The sequence below is a fragment of the Neophocaena asiaeorientalis genome, unplaced genomic scaffold (assembly GCF_003031525.2).
Source record: "Neophocaena asiaeorientalis asiaeorientalis breed wild unplaced genomic scaffold, Neophocaena_asiaeorientalis_V1.1 scaffold32, whole genome shotgun sequence".
Classification (NCBI taxonomy): Eukaryota; Metazoa; Chordata; class Mammalia; order Artiodactyla; family Phocoenidae; genus Neophocaena; species Neophocaena asiaeorientalis.
The window spans coordinates 4,683,394-4,703,433 of NW_020185327.1; the positions used below are offsets into that span (position 1 = coordinate 4,683,394).

The 20,040-nt window shown below is 33.4% G+C and overlaps 1 protein-coding gene across 1 annotated transcript in view; it reads right to left on the reverse strand.

The window, feature by feature from the left end:
- DPP10 (dipeptidyl peptidase like 10) overlaps positions 1-20,040 on the reverse strand; it is a 638,912-nt gene that overhangs the window by 87,454 nt on the left and 531,418 nt on the right. The window contains exon 11 of the mRNA XM_024734508.1: positions 13,159-13,282. Coding sequence (XP_024590276.1) covers positions 13,159-13,282 — 124 coding nt within the window. The remainder of the gene's footprint in view (positions 1-13,158; positions 13,283-20,040) is intronic.

Sequence of the window (20,040 nt, forward strand, 5' to 3'; positions counted from 1 at the left end):
TTTGCGTTACGCGGGCCTCTCACTGTTGTGGCCTCTCCCGTTGCGGGGCACAGGCTCCGGACGCGCAGGCTCAGCGGCCCTGGCTCACGGGCCCAGTCGCTCTGCGGCATGTGGGATCTTCCCGAACCGGGGCACGAACCCGTGTCCCCTGCATCGGCAGGCGGACTCTCAACCACTGCGCCACCAGGGAAGCCCACAGTACTAGCTTTTAGATTTAAGGCTGTAGTGTGTCTCAGACTAATTTTAGAATATAGTATAAGGAATGTCAACCATCATTGTATTTTCCATCCGGTTATTAATTGTTCCAGTGCCATTTCCCCCTATTGAATTGCTTTGGCACCTATGTTGAAAATCAATTGATCATATAAATATAGATCTATTTCTGGAAACACTATTCAGTTCAACCGATCGATTTGTGTGTTCTTTTGCCTCCATTACAATCTCTAAGTTTCTGTGGCTTTCTGGTTATTCCTGAAATCATGTAGTGCAACTCTTCCAATTATTATCTTATTTTTTTTTTAGGGTATTGATTTACCTGGTCAGGCCTTTTGTAGTTTCATATGCATTTAAAAACTATCTTGTCTGTTTCTACCAAAAAAAAAAAAGTCTGCTGAGAGTTTAATTCATATTGTATTGAAACTATAGTATAATTTGAGTAGAATTGACATCTACAACACGAAGCCTTTCAATTCAGGAATGTGGCTTAACTTCTTCTTTAGGTCTTCTTTAATGCCTTTCAGCAATGTTTTAGTTTTCAGTATTAAGATTTTGCCAAATTTGTTAAATTTATTCCTATGTATCTAATGTTTTAAAGATTTTAATAGTATTTTTATTTTCCATCATAATATTACCAATCTTGGAAATATATTTTGTTACTTCTTAAATCTTTATTTTGAAACAAGTGCAAACTTACAGAGAAGGTAAAAGACCAGTTCAAGAAACATCTACATATCCTTTAGACATATTCTTCATGTATTTATATTGTGCTCCATTTGCTTTATTATTATATATCTCTCTCCTCTGATTCTAAACTATTTGAGAGGCTGGTAGAAGTCTCTTTTTTCAAAATCAATTAGAAGTTAGAAATTTAGTTTTTTTCTAAACAATTTGACAGCAGTTCTGAAGTACTGTATCCATTTACCTTTAAATAATTCAGTGAGCATTTCTTAAGAAAACTGTAGTATCCTATATATTTACATATTTTTTACAGTAAAATGATAAAAATCAGGAAAGGGAAAAAACAATTGAAGTTGGTGCCTTGGCTTATGAATTGTCATCTATTCTAGTATTTTGGGTAGATTTCTTACATTTTATTTATACAATAATATCATCTACAAATAAAGATAATTTTACTTCTTCCTTACCAATCATCATGATAGTTATTCTTTGAAAGTTACTCTGATTAGAGTCTCTAATAAGTTTGCTTAACAGAGTTAGAATGTGTATCCTTACCTTATTGTCAATCTTTAGGTGAACAAGGATAATGTTTCACTATTGAGTATAATATTTATTGGTTACTTTGTGGGTATCCTTCATCATATTGGGGATATTACTTTCTATTCATTTATGTTGAAAGTCATCATGAATGAATGTTGAGTTTTGTCAGTTGCTTTTTCTTCATCTATTAAGATAATTGCTTATTTCTTTTTCTTTTTTTTTCTGTTGAAACAGTGAATTACATTGATTTTCAATATAAACTAACCTTAAATTCCAGGGTAAAACCCCATTTAGTCAAGATGCACTATTCTCAATGTTGTCCAGGATGATATATTAATATGATAAAAAATTTTCTGAATGCAATGTTCATAACAAATATCAGTCTAAAATGGTCTCTCTTGTAACGTCCTTGTCTAGTTTTGGTAGCATGATAATGTTACCCTTATAAAAATAAGTTGAGAAGTTCTCTTCCTTTTCCACTTTTTAGAGAATGTAGGAATGGTAGAAACTATTCCATTATTCCCCAGTTTTATCAATAAATAATTGACATACAACATAGTATAAGGTGTACAAATAATGATGTGATACATGCATATATTACGAAATGATCACCACAATAAGTTTAGTTAATAGCCATCATCTCATATAGCTAACAATTTTTCTCCTTGTCATGAGAACTTTCAGATTTACTCTTTCAGCAATTTTTAAATATACAATACAGTATTTAACTATAGTCATCATGTTGTACATTACTTCCCCAGAACTTATTACCTTATAACTGAAGTTGTACCTTTTAAACACCTTTATCCAATTCTCCCACCCCCACTCCTGACTCTAAAAAGCACAAACCTAATCTTTGTTTCTATAAGTTTGCTTTTTTACATTTCATGTATAAGTGAGATCACACAGTACTTGTCTTTTGCTGTCTGACTTATTTCATTTAGCATACATGCCCTTGGGCTCCATCTATGTTGTCACAAATGGCAAATTTTCCTTTTTAATGGCTGAATAGTATTACATTGCATATATATGACATATTTCATTTATCCATTTATCCACTGATGAATACTTAGGTTTTTTCCCATGTCTTGGTTATTATAAATAATGCTGCAATGACATTGGGGTTGCAAATATCTCTTCAAGATAGTGATTTTATTTACTTCAGTTATATACCCAGAAGTTGAATTGTTGAATCATATAGTAGTTCTGTTTTAATTTTTTGAGTATCTGCCTTATTGTTTCCCATAGTGGATATACCAATATACATTCCCACCACAAAACACAAGGATTCATTTTTCTCCACCTCCTCACCAACACTTGTTATTTTCTGTCTTTTTGATAACAGCCATTCCAACATGTATGAGGTGATATCTCATTATGGTTTTGATTTGCATTTCCCTAATGATTAGAGATGTTGGGCCCTTTTCACATACCATTGGTTATTTGAATATTTTCTTTGAAAAATGTCTACTTTAGGTCATTTGCCCACTTTTTAACTGGATTATTACTTTTGCTATTGAGGTATATGGGTTCTTTATATATTTTGGATATTAACCCCTTATCAGACATATGATTTGCAGATATTTTCTCCCATTCTGTAGGTTGGTTTTTCATTTTGTTGACTGTTCTTTTGCTGTGCAGAGGCTTTTTAATTTGACATAGTTTACATTTTATTTTGTTGCTTGTGCTTTAGATGTTATATCCACAAATCCAATCCAAGACCAAAGTCAAGAAAGTTTTCCCCTTTGTTTTCTTCAAGGATTTTTTATGGATTCATGTCTTTTATTTGTCTTTAATCCATTTAGATTTAATTTCTGTGAATGGTGTAAATAGGGGTCCAATTTCATTTTTCTGTATGTGGTTATATAGTTTTCCCGGCACCATTTCTTGAAGAGACTGTCCTTTTCCCATTGCATGTTCTTGGCTCCCTTATCAAATAGCAGTTGGATATATATGTGGCAGTTTATTCCTGGGCTTTCTATTATGATCCATGGGTCTATGTGTCTATTTTTATTCCAGTATCATACTGTTTTAATTAACATAGCTTTTTAGCATAGTTTGAAAGCTGGGAGTATGATGCCTCCAGTTTTGATTTTCTTTCACATGATTGCTTTTGCTATTCAGGGTTTTTTGTTGCTCCATACAAATTTTAGAATATTTTATTTATTTCTGTAAAAAAATGCCACTGGAATCTGATTTGTATTGCATTAAATCTACAGACAAACATGTTAACAATATTAATTTTTCCAATCCATGAACACAAGACATCTTTCCTTCTTTTTCTGTCTTTCTCAATTTTTTTTATCAGTGTCCTATAGTTTTCAGTATAGATATCTTTCACCTCCTAAGATAAATTTATTCCTAAATATTTTATTGTTTTGAATTCTATTGTAAATGAGATCATTTTCTTTTATTCTTTTTCAGATAATTTGTTATTATATATAAACAGTACTGATTAATATACGTTGATTTTGCATCCTGCAACTTTACTGAATTCATTGATTAGATCTAATGGTTTTTGGTGGAGTCTTCAGTATTTTCTATGTATAAAATCATATCGTCTGCAAATAGAGGCAATTTTACTTCTTCCTTTCTAATTCTGATGGATTTTATTTCTTTCTCTTATCTGAAAAACTTTCAGTACTATGTTGAATAAGAGTGGTGAGAGTGGGCATCCTTGTCTTGTTCCTGATGTTAGAGGGAAAGCTTTTAGCTTTTCACCATTGCGTATGAAGTTAGCTATGAGTCTGTCATATATCGACTTTATTGTGTTGCAGTATGTTCCCTTTATAGCCACTTTGTTGAGAGTTTTTTTCATAAATGGATGTTGAATTTTGTCAAACGCTTTTTTCTGCATCTTTTGAGATGATTTTTATCTTTCATTCTATTAATGTGGTGTATCACATTTACTGACTTGCATATGTTGAATCACCTTTACATCTAAGGGATGAATCCCACTTGGTCATGGTATATAATCCTTTTAATATGCTTCTGAATTCAGTTTGCTTGTATTTTGTTGTGAATTTTTACATTTATATTCACCAGTGATATGGGTCTTAATTTTCTTTTCTTGTAGCATCCTTGTCTGGCTGCAATATCAGAGTAATGCTTGCCACATAAAATGAGTTTGAGAGTGTCCCCTCCTCTTTGACATTTGGGAAGTGTTTGGAAAGGATTAGTGTTAATTCTTTAAATGCTTGGTAATTTTCACCAGTGAAGCCATCTGGTCCTGGGCTTTTCTTTGTTGGGAGGATTTTGATTACTGATTCAACCTCTTTAGTAGTAATTGGTCTGTTCAGATTTTCTATTTCTTCATGATTCATTCTTGGTAGGTTTGATGTTCTTAGGAACTTATCCATTTCTTCTCAGTTGTCCAATTAGTTGGCATATAATTGCTCATAGTTGTCTTCTAAGAACCTTTGTATTTCTGCAATATCTATGTCAGTTGCTATGTTCTCTCTTTCATTTATAAAGTTTAAAAACTTTTAGTCCTGTCTCTTCTTTTCTTGGTCAATCTACTTAAGGTTTTCCAATTTTGTTTATATTTTCAAAGAACCAGCTCTTAGTTTTATGAATTGCTTCTATTGTTTTCCAACTCTACATTTCATTTGTTTCTCCTCTAATCTTTATTATTTCTTTCCTTCTGCTAATTTTGGGCTTACTTTGTTCTTCTATTTCTAGTTCCTTGAGATATAGAATTAGGTTGTTTTCTGACATCTTTCTATTTTCTTGATGTATATATTAATAGCTATATACTTTCCTCTTAGACCTTCTTCAAATAATTCCCATATCTTTTGGTATATTGTGTTTCCATTATTGTTTGTCTCAATATACTTTTCTATTTCCCCTTTTATTTTTTATTTGATTCATTGGTTGTTCAAGAGTGTGTTGTTTACTTTCCATGTATTTCTGAATTCTCCAATTTTCCTCCTGTTATTGATTTCTAGTTTCATACCATTGCGATCAGAAAAAAAACTTGGTATGATTTCAATCTTCAATTTGCTGAGACTTGATTTGTGGCCTAACATATAATCTATCCTATAAAGAGTTCCATGTGAGCTTGAGAAGAATGGGTATTCTGCTGCTGTTGTATGGGAGTATTCTATATATGTCTATTAGCTCCATTTGCTCTATAGTGTTGTTAAAATCAACTATTTCCTTGATTCTCTCTCTCTGGATGATATACCCATTGCTGAGAGTGGGGTATTGAATTCTCCAACTATTACTGTATTGATGTTTATTTCTCTTTTTAGTTTTGTTAGTATTTACTTTATATATGGATGCATAAATATTTACAATTGTTATGTCTTCTTGATGGATTGACCCCTTTATCTTTAAATAATGACCTTTTGTGTCTTTCGTTGCCATTTTTTTGCTTAAAGTCTATATCTTTCTGAAACAAGTATAGCTACCCTGCTTTCCTTTGTTTAACATTTGCTTGAAATATCTTTTTCCATCCTTTTGCTTTCAGTCAATATATGTAGGCAGCATATTACTGAATATTTTTTAATCCATTCAGCCACTCTATGTCTTTTGACTGGAAAATTTAATCCATTTACATTTAATGTAATTATTAATAGGTAAGGACTTATTATTGCCATTTTGTTCATTGTTTTTTGGTTTTATGGCTTTACAGATCCATTTGTTCCTTGCTTCTTGTCTTGCTGTCTTCTTTTGTGATTTGATGAAGTTTTGTAGTGGTATGTTTTGACTCCATGAACATAATCTCTTGTATAATTATTATAGGCTTTTCTTTTGTGGTAACCATGAGGCTTACATACGATATCTTATAACACCCAATTTCAAGCAGATAACTTAGATAGATTTCCATTTCTTTAGGGTCAGTTATTAGAGTTTTATTACTTTCCTTTGGTAGTGTCATGTTCACCTGATATTTTGTGATCCTTGCTTCCTTACTTTGGTATCTGGGCGTATGAGTAAGGGTTCTCCTCTTCTAAACTTTACAGGTTTGCTTTTACAGAGACAGCCCTTCATCAGTCAGGTCAGCTTGGGGTCAACTGGTAACATCCTTGGGAAGGTGGAGCTTGCTATTGGGGTCTATATTGGGGCAAAACCACTTCCCAAGCTCTGAGGTGTACGTGTGGGGGTGCCACAGACAGGGACCTGTTAGATAGGACTGGCTTGATTTTCTGCACAAGCATGGTGGTAGGATGGGCTACACTATTTCTCCCATCAGGCTTCCTAGTTGGGTAGGATTGGGTAGTGCAGTAGGAAGCACTATAAATTAGCTTCCTTATGCAGGGAGGGCAGCAGAATGGGGCCCAAGGACAGCACAGCACATTGTTTGGGGCTCCAAATTAGGCAAAACTGCACAATGAGTTTCCTGACAAGACAGGGCCAAGGGATTTGCTCTGTAGATGGGCATAGTTACTGGCCCAATTCACTGTTCAGATGCCACCGTAGGTGAGGATGTAGGATGGGTTATGCAGAATCCTGGGTGCTCTGGTTATGTTTACAGGTTGGGTGGGACTAGAGGCTATATTCAGCACTGAGTGGGCCTAAGAATTAGCTTCCTGCCTGGGTGAGGCCACAGAACAGGATCCAGTAGTGGCAAGGCTCACTGTTTAGAGACTGAATCAGGCTGAGCTGTGTACCAAGCTCCCTGGTCAGATGGAGCCATTAGCTTTGGTTCTGTAGGAGGGTAAAGCCACTGGCTGGGTTCACTTCTCACTTAGGTGCTACTGGTCTATAGAGCTTCCTGGGTGATCGGGCCAGTCTTCCTGGTCAGACAGTGCTGAGCTGCACTCAGCAGTAGGCAGAGCTATGAACTAGCTTCCTTCTGCAGGGCCGCAGAACAGCTGATTATGCTTCCCATTTGGGGTCCTGAGTCAGGCAGAACTACAAACCTAGTACCCTGGCCAGACGGGGTCACTGTCTTGGCTTTACAGATGGCAAACTTGCTGCTTTGGATTTCTACTTGAGCACCACTGGAAAGATGAACTCTGTCTGCCAAGATCTGAGAGTTGGTTACTATAAGATCCAGCCCACCCTTCTCCATCACGATCTCATCTCCAGTGGACTAATCCTCCAAATTCCCCCCATGAACCTCTGGAGGCAAGACTCAAGTGGGCCTCCCATGAAAAAACCCACAATTCTGGGGGAGCTAGATGTCTACCTTGGGCTCTCTTTTTTCCTACTGGAGAAACTTTAGGTCCAGAGGGGACCCTCTCGGTGTGGCACTATGCTGGCCTGGGGGAGGAGCAATGCAATCAGAGTGTAGCCACTATTCTTATCCTTCTAATGGGTTCTTTTCAGTCTCTGTGGTCCAGGGGGGTGCTTCACTCTCACTCCCATGTCCCAGGATTTTCACGGTGGTGTCCTGTGTATGGATAGTTGCTTTTTGTCTTCTTCTTAGAGGGACTGAAGTCTGGAATGACCTATGTTGCCACCTTGATGACTCATGTGACCTCTTTTATTCCTTACGTCATTAAAGGAATCCATCACTGAAGCCACTGGGTCCTTGGAGTTTTTGTTGTGGGAAGATTTGTAACCATTAATTCAATTTCTCTAATTGGTATAGAACTATTCCAGTGTTTTTCCTCTTCAGACAATAGTTTTGGTCATTTTTACCTCTCAAATATTTTTTTTTCATATCATATACTTGAGAATTTTTTGGCACACAACTCCCTTATTACCATTTAAATATTTATAGGCTCTATAGTGATGCCCCCTCTCATTCTTATTTTTGTTGAGGTATAGTTGATTTACAATATTATATTATTTTCAAGTGTACAACATAGTGATTCAAAATCTTTATAGAGTTTACTCCATTTAAACTTATTTTAAAATATTAACTATATTCCCTGTGCTGTAAAATATATCCTTATAGCTTATTTATTTTATATACAGTAGTTTGTACCCCTTAGTCCCCTATCCCCACTGGTAACCACTAGTTTGTTCTCCATATCTGTGAGTCTGTTTCTGTTTTGTTATATTCATTCATTTGTTTTATGTTTTAGAGTCCACATATAAGTGATAATATACAGTATTTGTCTTTTTCTGTCTGACTTATTTTACTAAGTATAACACGCACTGGGTTGATCCATATTATTGCAAATAGCAAAATTTCATTCTTTTTTATGGTTGATCAATATTCCATTATATATATGTGTGTGTGTGTGTGTGTGTGTGTGTGTGTGTGTATACCACTTCTTCTTTATCCATTCATTTGTTGATGGACACTTAGGTTGCTTTCATATGTTGGCTATCGTAAATGTCACAATGAATATTGTAATGCATGTATCTTTACAAATTAGTGTTTTTGGGGTGTTTTTTTGGATGTATACCCAGAAGTAGAATTGCTGAGTCATAAGGTAGTTCTATTTTTAGCTTTTTGAGGAACCTCTATACTGTTTTCCAAGTGGCTGCAACAATTGAAATTTTTACCTACAGTGTACAGGGCTGGCTTTTCTCCACATTCTCCTGAACATTTCTTATTTGTTATCTTTTTGATAATAGCCATTCTGACACGTGTGAGGTGACATCTCATTGTGGTTTTGAGTTACATTTCTCTGATGATTAGCGATGTTGAGCACCTTTTCACGTGCCTGTTGGCCATGTGAAGGTCTTCTTTGGGAAAATGTCTATTCAGGTCTTCTGCCCATTTTTTAATTGGGCTTTCTTTTTAGATATTGAATTGTATAAGCTGTGTATATATTTTGTATATTAATCCCTTATGAGTCATATCATTTGCAAATATTTTCTCCCATTTAGTAGATTATCCTGTGCTTAGCAGAGTGGCATAGCGGAAGCGTGCTGTTGCCCATTTAGTAGATTTTTTCATTTTGTCAATAGTTTCCTTTGCTGTGCAAAATCTTTTAAGTTTGATTAGGTCTCATTTTAAATTTTTGGTTTTATTTCTTTTGCCTTAGGAGACAGATTCAAAAAAAGTATTGCTATAATTTATGTCAAAGAGTGTTCTATGTTTCCTTCTAGGAGTTTTATGGTTTCAGGTCTTGCATTTAGGTCTTTAATCCATCTTGAACTTATTTTTGTATTGGGCTTGCCAAAAAGTTTATTCAGGTTTTTCCATAACATCTTAGGGAAAAACCCAAACGAAATTTTTGGCCAACCCCAATATATGGTGTGAGGAAATGTTCTAATCTCATTTTTTTATATGTAGCTTCCCAGTTTTCCCAGCACCACTTATTGATAAGACTGTCTTTTCTCAACTGTATATTCTTGCCTTCTTTGTCATTGATTAATTGACAATAAGTGTGTGAGTTTATTTCCAGGATATCTATTGTGTTCCATTGATCTATGTCTGTTTTTGTGCCTATACTGTACTGGTTTGATTATTGTAGTCTTGTAGTACAGTCTGTAGGAGGGAGTGTGGTCCCTCCAGCCCTGTTCTTTCTCAAAATTATTTTGTCTATTCAGAGTCTTTTGTGTTTCCACACAAATTTTAAAATTATTTTTTCTAGTTCTATAAAATATGCCATCAGTATATTGATAGGGACCCTTTCATTCTTGAAATTGGTAGTTTGTGGGGTGTTTTTTCTTCATCAGTACAAATAAGGATTTATCAATTTTATTCATCTTTTAAAATAATTTTTGCTTTCACCGATTTTCTCTATAGATTGTCTTGTGTTTTATTAATTTGTACTTTTCTTTTTATATTTCAGTCCTTCTAATTACTTTGAGCTAATTTTGTACTTCTTTCTCTAGCTTCATAACTTGGAGATTTACCATTGATTCAATACATTTTTCCTTTTCTAATATACGCATTTAAAGACATACACTTCATTTTAAACATCATTTTGCTTTACCTATATATTTGGACCTGCTATGTTTTCATTATGTTTGAATTTAAAATTGTTTTTAATTTCTTTTGTGATTTGTCCTTTAACTTATGAATTATTTAGGAGTATGTTTTTTTAATTTTCCAAATATTTGTCAATTTCCCAAATATCTTTTAGTTACTAATTTCTAATTTAATTCTCTTATAGTCAAACAATATACTCTGCTTGATTTCACTTTTTGCACCTTGAGATTTTTGAATATTCCCCTTGCATTTGAAAAGATTGTTTATTATATAGTTGTTGAGTGAAATTTTTCCTAAATATCAATTTGTTTAAGGTGTTGATAGTATTGTCCAGATCTTTTGTTATCATTACAGATTTTTGATGACTTATTTCATCAAATACATTGAAAATAATATTTAAGTCTCAGTATATTTCTATTTCTTCCTTAGCTTTGTCAGCTTTTGCTTAATATTTAGAAACTTTATTATTAGAAATGTAGGTACTTAGAATTGTTATATCTTCCTAATCAATTCACACTGTATCATTATGAAATTATTCTATTAATATCTCTATTGTATACTACTTTAATTTCCTTAATTACCTTTTTGAAAATTTAAGTACTAGAAATTATTTTATTTTATTCACATATTTACCTTATTTGGCACCTTTATTTCCTTCATTTTGATCTGAGTTTTCATCTGATGTCATTTATTTTAGCCTGAATAACTTAATTTCCTGTTACTTATGCAGATCTACCTTTTTTTTTTTTGCAGATCTACTTTTGATGAATTATCTCAGTTCCAATTTATCTGAAAATATCTTCCTTGGTCTTCATTTTTTAAAGATATTTTCATAGGATTTAGTCCTTTAATAATGACTTCCTTCCATTGCTTTCTGGTTTGCATTGTTTCTGGTGAGACACAGGCCGTAATTCTCATCATTATATTTCCCAATATGTAATGTGTTTTTCTCTCAGGCTACTTTAAATTTCCTCTCTTAATCTTTTGTTTGCATTAATTTATGTACTATGTGGTGATGTATTTTTTTCTTTGTCTTTATTCTGTTTGAGATTTTCTAACTTCTTGGATATATGGATTAATGGTTTTTCATCAAATTTGATTATTTAAGTCATTGTTACATTTTTGTACATTCTTACATTTTACATTCTTACATTTTTTTCTGCCCTGGTATCTCAAATTTTTCCTTCTGTATATAAGATTTTACATATATACCAGTTTATATTGTTCTACAGGTAGTTAAGGCTTTGCTTTTTTTTTTTTCCAACTTTTTTCCCTCAAGACTTCTGTTTCAATTATTTATATTTCCTTGACTACAACAGTGTCCAATTTATTGTTAAGCTCATCCAGGCAATTTTTCATTTCAGACACTGTATTTTTCAGTTTCTGACATTTCATTGCTCTGTTTTTATAGTTTATATTTAGCTACTGAAACTTCTCATCTGTTTACTAATTATGGCCATCCTTTAATTTGTTAAATAACAAAAACAGCTAAAAGCTTTTTAAAATTTTTTTCAATCTGTTTGTTAATTCCAGTATCTATATCCTTTGTAAGTCTGCTTCTTACTTTAGGGGAGGTGGGTGAGTTATATTTTCTATGTCTATATATAGTATGTTTTAATTGTGTGATTGATATTGTGAATGCTACATTTTTGAGAATGAATTTTTAATTATTTTAAAGAGTAAACTTTGTTCTGGCAGGCAGCTAGTTTACAGGCAGATGAACTGAATTCTTTCAAGGTTTGATTTAAAGATTTATTAGAAGGAGTATAGAATAGTTCTATTCCTAATACATTTTCTTTCTGGGCTCTGAGTTGAATGCTTAGGGTTTTCAGTGAGAGATCTCTATTTTTGCTGTTCATTACTCCAAAGTCTCCAAGTATTGTGCAACTTGCAGATTCTCTATTTGTTTCCCTCTCTGAGGCAGGCCCTTTACTTGCACAGCTAAGCACTGAGATAAAGACTTAAGAGACCTTTACATATGTTGCTGAAGTTCTTTTATATATAGCTCCTATCCTGTGGTACTTGTCCTGAAAAATTCAGCCACCGCAATAGCCTCAAACTCTGATTCTCCCTGCCTTTTTGGATCAGTGATACACTTGTGCTTTTCTTGGATGCCATCTCCTTGCACTGTGGCCTCAAATGTGTCACCAGTAGGAAGCCATAGCTTCATTTGACCATTTATATTTTGACTGCCTTATTGTCCAATGTCTGCATGTAGTTAATATATTTTGTAAAGTGTTACAGTTGATTACTATGGAGATTCAAGGCTGATAACATTTACTCCATCTTGTCCAGAAGCTTAAGTTTGAAAATTCTGCTGTTAAATAATTGAGAACCCTTTACCAAGTACCAAATATGTAATATAACAATTTAAACTTATTAAAGTATTCCCTTTACTAATAACCTTAAAATTACACATATAGATTCTACTGCAGAGTTTATAAAACATGATTATAGAAATTGAAATACAACCTACTTTCAAAACATAGTTGCTGAAGAATCATTTTTTTTTTTACTATTTATACATAATTTAAAGACAAAGACACTTATTTTAGAAGACTAATCTGAACTACAGAAAAAACGATGAATTTTTGGAATTGTTTAAAGATGACAGGAAAGAAATATCACATATTCTCAAGTCAATCACTGTCAAAAAGTAGAGAGAAAGCCTACATTTGAGAATGAAACTAACATGGCTTGGACTACCCTTTATACTATATAAGAATTCATTGTTTTAAAGCTTAATTTGTTCTCTTCTCTTTATCATCTATATTTCTTACTTCAACGTATGGAAGATTTATGAATTAAAGTATACACTCCTAATAGCTTTGGAAGTTAAATATTGAAGTCTTTGCACAAAGAATTGTTTAATTTTCCTTTGAAAGGTAGCATAAACTATTATATTTTAAGCATAAAGGAAATTAAATTATACTCACTCTACTACAAGCACCAGTAGTGGTCTCACAGACTGTGAGGATGGAGATGTTCTGAGGTCGATTTAACCATCTGACCACCGTCTTGGTATTGCTTACCCATTTAACCATAGTGATATAGTATTCTCTAGTTCGGAAACAAAATTAAAATTTACATTTAGAGCCAGAGAATGTGTACAGCACCAATAATATACACTTGTTATTTTACATGCAGAATAAATGAAACACTATAAGGATGTCACATCATGTTAATCTCCATTTATATATATACACATCTGCTTCTTCAAATATTGACATATATAAATACAAATATATGTGTGTGCGTATGTATGTAAACACATGCACATATACATATATACATAAATATACAGAAAATTTGAGAATAAATTTGAAAGTGAATGATTTCACAGAAGGAAAATTTTTGGAAAAAATAAAAATAATCAAGATACTAGACATTCATAAATAATTTTCTATCGATCAGTACAGTGTTAACATGTGTAAAATAAGAAAAAATTTTCTAAGTTATATTCTATTTTACTTTTTCAAAAATTCATTCAATAATCAATTAAAAGGCAAATATTATTGATTTAATAGTTATTTCTTATGTATGACTTCCATGTTATCTCACTTTATCCACAGGACTTGAGCCACAGAGCCATGAATGGTTTGCTTTGGTCTTTTTCCATTGAGGGACAATGGAAATATAATCTTATTCATAATATTTTTTACAATATTATTTTTTAATCTTATTTATTTGAAAAAGTTTAAAACAAAGAAGGAATCAAACTGAAGAATTTGAAGGTTACAGAATTTTTGGTAAAGTGAGGATGCTAATCAGTGGAGCCTATAATGTCCTCATGATGGTTGTAGATTGGGAAAGCTTATATTTTTCCTTTATAGAGTCTATGTCTGGAAATTTACATAATATATCACAAACTCCCCCAACCCACACATAACAAAATGCAATCATTAATTCTGATTCAATTTATGATAAAAAGAAAAAAAATTTCCAACAAAATTGTCCAGTTTCAAAATAGATTAGATGATTTAGACATGGTTTGAAAAATGCCATCCATGAATATTGTCTTAAAATGAATGCATCAGGTTTTTAAGTGACTTTGAAAAAAATCACCTATGAAAGTAAAACCTTGTAATACAAATCACCTCTCCTTAGACACACTGAGTTAGACATTCAGCTACCTGAATCTCACATTTCTAACATTATTGAGTAGTTAGTGCTTCCTCTCGAAAACCAGTTAGCCCATCAAAGTAAAGATGTCAGAAGGACAAGCATAACTTGTCATACAGTGAATCCTGCCATATCTTCTTCAATAATCTCTTCAAGCTATCCAGCACCTTTCACAACTAGCTGAGTCTCACTTGAAAATTGCCTAGAAACTCAGTGAAATCATAAAATAAAGTTATCTAAATAAAGTTAACAAGGCAACTTTGAATCAAATATGCTACTGGTTTAGGATTAATCTTTGGCCAAATCAATGGGCCTTGTGATTCTTTAAAGATCTGTGTCTTGTTCACTTTCACTACGCTTTGTTTAAACTGATTTATTTTGCATGCATTACCATTTTGGGCAGCGTGAATATTAAAAAAGGAAAAATATAGGCATTAACTTTTAAGAAATTTACCTAGAAGGCTTAGCATGGAGAAAAATGACAGTGGATACTATAATTAATCAGGAAAAAAGTGCTGAATTGTGATAATATATATTTCTGAGTAACTGGCATAAATGTTGTGCAAAACTGAAGTAAAAAATAATTTGATTGTTGTAAACAACTGACCAAAGACTGCAAAATCAAGGTGGTAATAGTTATTGAAAAATCTGGAGAGAACTGACATATAGAAGAATTTCAAACCTGATCAGAAATTTGTCTCATTTAGCTAAAGTGACTAATATTATATTTTGTGCCAAATGAGATGAATTAATATGAATGGTTTTTAAAATAAATAACAACAGGAACAGCAAAAAAAATTTAAATATTCATTTTGAGTGTTTTCCTTTCAAAGTAGCCCTCAGGTGAAATGTTTTAAGAATATCTTTGTAATGTCTTCCCAGACACTGACACATTATATTAACTATATAAGATGTGAAATCTTGATTTAAAAGAAAATTCATACTTAAAAAACATTAAAATTCAACTGGTGCAAATCTAGTGAATAAATGGTTTTTAAAGAGAACACTAAGTTAGGTATAAAATTAAGTTAAAAATTATTTATAGTCAAGACACATAATAATCAAAAAACCAAAATTTAAAGACAAAATATTAAAAGAAACAAGGGAAAAGCAACAAGAAATATAGAAGGGAATCCCCAAAAGGTTAACAGCTGATCTTTCAGCAGAAACTCTGCAAGCCAGAAGGGAGTGGAAGGAAATATTTAAAGTGATGAAAGGGAAAGACCTACAACCAAGATTACTCTATCCAGAAAAGATCTCATTCATATTCGACAGAGAAATTAAAACCTTTAGAGGTAAGCAAAAGCTAAGAGAATTCAGCTCCACCAAACCAGCTATACAACAAATGCTAAAGGAACTCCTCTACATGGGAAACACAAAAGAAGAAAAGGACCTACAAAAACAAACCCAAAACAATTAAGAAAATGGTAATAGGAATATACATATTCATAATTACCTTAAACATGAATGGATTAAATGCTCCACCCAAAAGACACAGGCTTGCTGAATGGATACAAAAACAAGACCCATATATATTCTGTCTACAAGAGATCCACTTCAGACCTAGGGACACATACAGACTGAAAGTGAAGGGATGGAGAAAGATATTCCATGTAAATGGAAATCAAAAGAAAGCTGGAGTAGCAATACTCATATCAGATAAGATAGACTTTAAAATAAAGAATGTTACAAGAGACAAGGAAGGACACTACATAACAATCAAGGGATCAATCCAAGAAGAAGATATAACAATTATAAATACATATGCACCCAATGTAGGAGCACCTCAATACGTAAGGCAACTGCTAACAGCTCTAAAAGATGAAATTGACAGTAACACAATAATAGTGGGGGATTTTAACACCTCACTTACACCAACGGACAGATCATCCAAACAGAAAATTCATAAGGAAACACAAGTTTTAAATGACACAATAGACGAGATAGATTTAATTGATATTTATAGGACATTCCATCCAAAAACAGCAGATTACACTTTCAAGTGTGCATGGAACATTCTCCAGGATGGATCATATCTTGGGCCACAAATCAAGCCTCAGTAAACTTAAGAAAATTGAAATCATATCAAGCGTCTTTTCTAACCACAACGCTGTGAGATTAGAAATCAATTACAGGGAAAAAAATATAAAGAACACAAACATATGGAGGCTAAACAATATGTTACTAAATAACCAAGAGATCACTGAAGAAGTCAAAGAGGAAATCAAAAAATACCTAGAGACAAATGACAACGAAAACATGACAATCCAAAACCTATGGGATGCAGCAAAAGTAGTTCTAAGAGGGAAGTGTATAGCAATACAATCCTACCTCAAGAAACAAGAAAAATCTCAAATAAATAATCTAACCTTACACCTAAAGAAACTAGAGAAAGAAGAACAAATTAAACCCAAAGTTAGCAGAAGGAAAGAAATCATAGAGATTAGAGCAGAAATAAATGAAATAGAAACAAAGACAACAATAGCAAAGATCAATAAAACTAAAAGCTGGTTCTTTGAGAAGATAAACAAAATTGATAAACCATTAGCCAGACTCATCAAGAAAAAGAGTGAGAGGACTCAAATCAGTAAAATTAGAAACAAAAAAGGAGACGTTACAACACACACCACAGAAATACAAAGCATCCTAAGAGACTACTACAAGCAACTCTATGCCAATAAAATTGACAACCTGGAAGAAATGGACAAATTCTTAGAAAAGTATAACCTTCCAAGACTGAATCAGGAAGAAATAGAAAATATGAATAGACCAATCACAAGTAATGAAATTGAAACTATGATTAAAAATCTTCCAACAAACAAAAGCCCAGGACCAGATGGCTTCACGGGTGAATTCTATCAATCATTTAGAGAAGAGCTAACACCAATCCTTCTCAAACTCTTCCAAAAAATTGCAAAGGAAGGAACACTCCCAAACTCATTCTATGAGGCCACCATCATCCCGCTACCAAAACCAGACAAAATACTACAAAGAGAGAAATTTACAGACCAATATCACTGATGAATATAGATGCAAACATCCTCAAGAAAATACTAGCAAACAGAATCCAACAAAACATTAAAAGGATCATACACCATGATCAAATGGGATTTATCCCAGGGATGCAAGGATTCTCCAATATATGCAAATCAATCAACATGACACACCATATTAAGGAATTGAAAAATAAAAACCATATGATCATCTCAATAGTTGCAGAAAAAGCTTTTGACAAAATTCAACACCCATTTATGATAACAACTCTCCAGAAAGTGGTCATAGTGGGAACCTACCTCAACTTAATAAAGGCCAAAAACGACAAACGCACAGCAAACCATTCTCAATGGTGAAAAACTGAAAGCATTTCCTCTATGATCAGGAACAAGACAAGGATTTCCACTCTCACCACTATTATTCAACATAGTTTTCGAAGTCCTAGCCACGCCAATCAGAGAAGAAAAAGAAATAAAAGGAATACAAATTGGAAAAGAAGAAGTAAAACTGTCACTGTTTGCATATGACATGATACTATACATGGAGAATCCTAAAGATGCCACCAGACAACTACTAGAGTTAGTCAATGAATTTGTTAAAGTTGCTGGATACAAAATTAATGAATAGAAATCTCGTGCATTCCTATACACTAATGATGAAAATCCGAAAGAGAAATTAAGGAAACACTCCCATTTACCACTGCAACAAAAAGAATAAAATACCTAGGAATAAACCTACCTAGGGAGACATAAGACTTGTAGGCAGAAAACTATAAGACACTGATGAAAGAAATTAAAGATGATACCAACAGATGGAGAGATATACCATGTTCTTGGATTGGAAGAATCAATATTGTGAAAATGACTATACTACCCAAAGCAATCTACAGATTCAATGCAATCCCTATCAAATTACCAATGGATTTTTTACAGAACTAGAACAAAAAATCTTAAAATTTGTATGGAGACACAGAAATCCCCGAATAGCCAAAGCAGTCTTGAGGGAAAAAAACGGAGCTGGAGGAATCAGACTCCCTGACTTCAGACTATACTACAAAGCTACAGTAATGAAGACAATATGGTACTGGTACAAAAACAGAAATATAGATCAATGGAACAAGATAGAAAGCCCAGAGATAAACCCATGCACCAATGGTCAACTAATCTATGATAAAGGAGGTAAGGATACACAATGGAGAAAAGAAAATAAGTGGGGCTGGAAAACTGGACAGCTACATGTAAAAGAATGAAATTAGAACACTCCCTAACACCATACACAAAAATAAATTCAAAATGGATTAGAAACCTAAACGTAAGACCAGACACTATAAAACTCTTAGAGGAAAACATAAGCAGAACACTCTTTGACATAAATCACAGCAAGATCTTTTTTGATCCACCTCCTAGAATAATGAAAATAAAAACAAAAATAAACAAATGGGACCTAATAAAACTTAAAAGCTTTTGCACAGCAAGGGAAACCATAAACAAGACGAAAAGACAACCCTCAGAATGGGAGAAAATATTTGTAAATGTATTAACGGACAAAGGATTAATCTCCAAAATATATAAACAGCACAATATTAAAAAAAGAAAGAACCCATTCAAAAATGGGCAGAAGACCTAAATAGACATTTCTCCAAAGAAGACATACAGATGGCCAAGAAGCACATGAAAAGCTGCTCAACATCACTAATTATTAGAGAAATGCAAATCAAAAGCACAGTGAGGTATCACCTCACACCAGTTAGAATGGGCATCTCAGAAAAGTCTACAAACAACAAATGCTGGAGAGGGTCTGGGGAACAGGGAACCCTCTTGCACTCTTGGTGGGAATGTAAATTGATACAGCCACTATGGAGAACAGTATGGAGGTTCCTTAAAAAACTAAAAATAGAATTACCATATGACCCAGCAACCCCACTACTGGGCATATACCCAGAGAAAAACGTAATTCAAAAAGACACATGCACCCCAACATTCACTGCAGCACTACTTGCAATAGCCAGGTCATGGAAGCAACCTAGATGCCCATCGACAGACGAATGGATAAAGAAGATGTGGTACATATATACAATGGAATATTACTCAGCCATAAAAAGGAATGAAATTGGGTCATTTGTAGAGACGTGGATGTATCTAGAGACTGTCATACAAAGTGAAGTAAGTCAGAAAGAGAAAAACAAATACCCTATGCTAACACATGTATGTGGAACCTAGAAAAATGGTACAGATGAACCAGTTTGCAGGGCAGAAATAGAGACACAGATGTAGAGAACAAACATATGGACACCAAGGGGGGAAAGTGGCAGGGTGGTGGTGGTGGTGGTGTGATGAATTGGGAGATTGGGATTGACATGTATACACCGATGTGTATAAAATGGATGACTAATAAGAACCTGCTGTATAAATAAATAAATAAAATAAAGTTCAAAATTTCAAAAAAAAAAGAAAAACAAACAAAAATTACTTATAGTCATACCACTTACATTTCTCTTTGATTAAATAATATGATTTTGTGTGTTTGTACCTATACTATCTTATATTCATAAGCAAAATTTAGTCTTATGTGAGAGTTCTCCCCCAAATAGAACTTGTAAAGTCCATTGGGGTGATTTCCAACCATTAATATTTCCATAATAAAGTGCTGGAAATATCCAAAATGAAAGATAAGTAGAACTTGGCACGTAAGAAGGGAGGAAA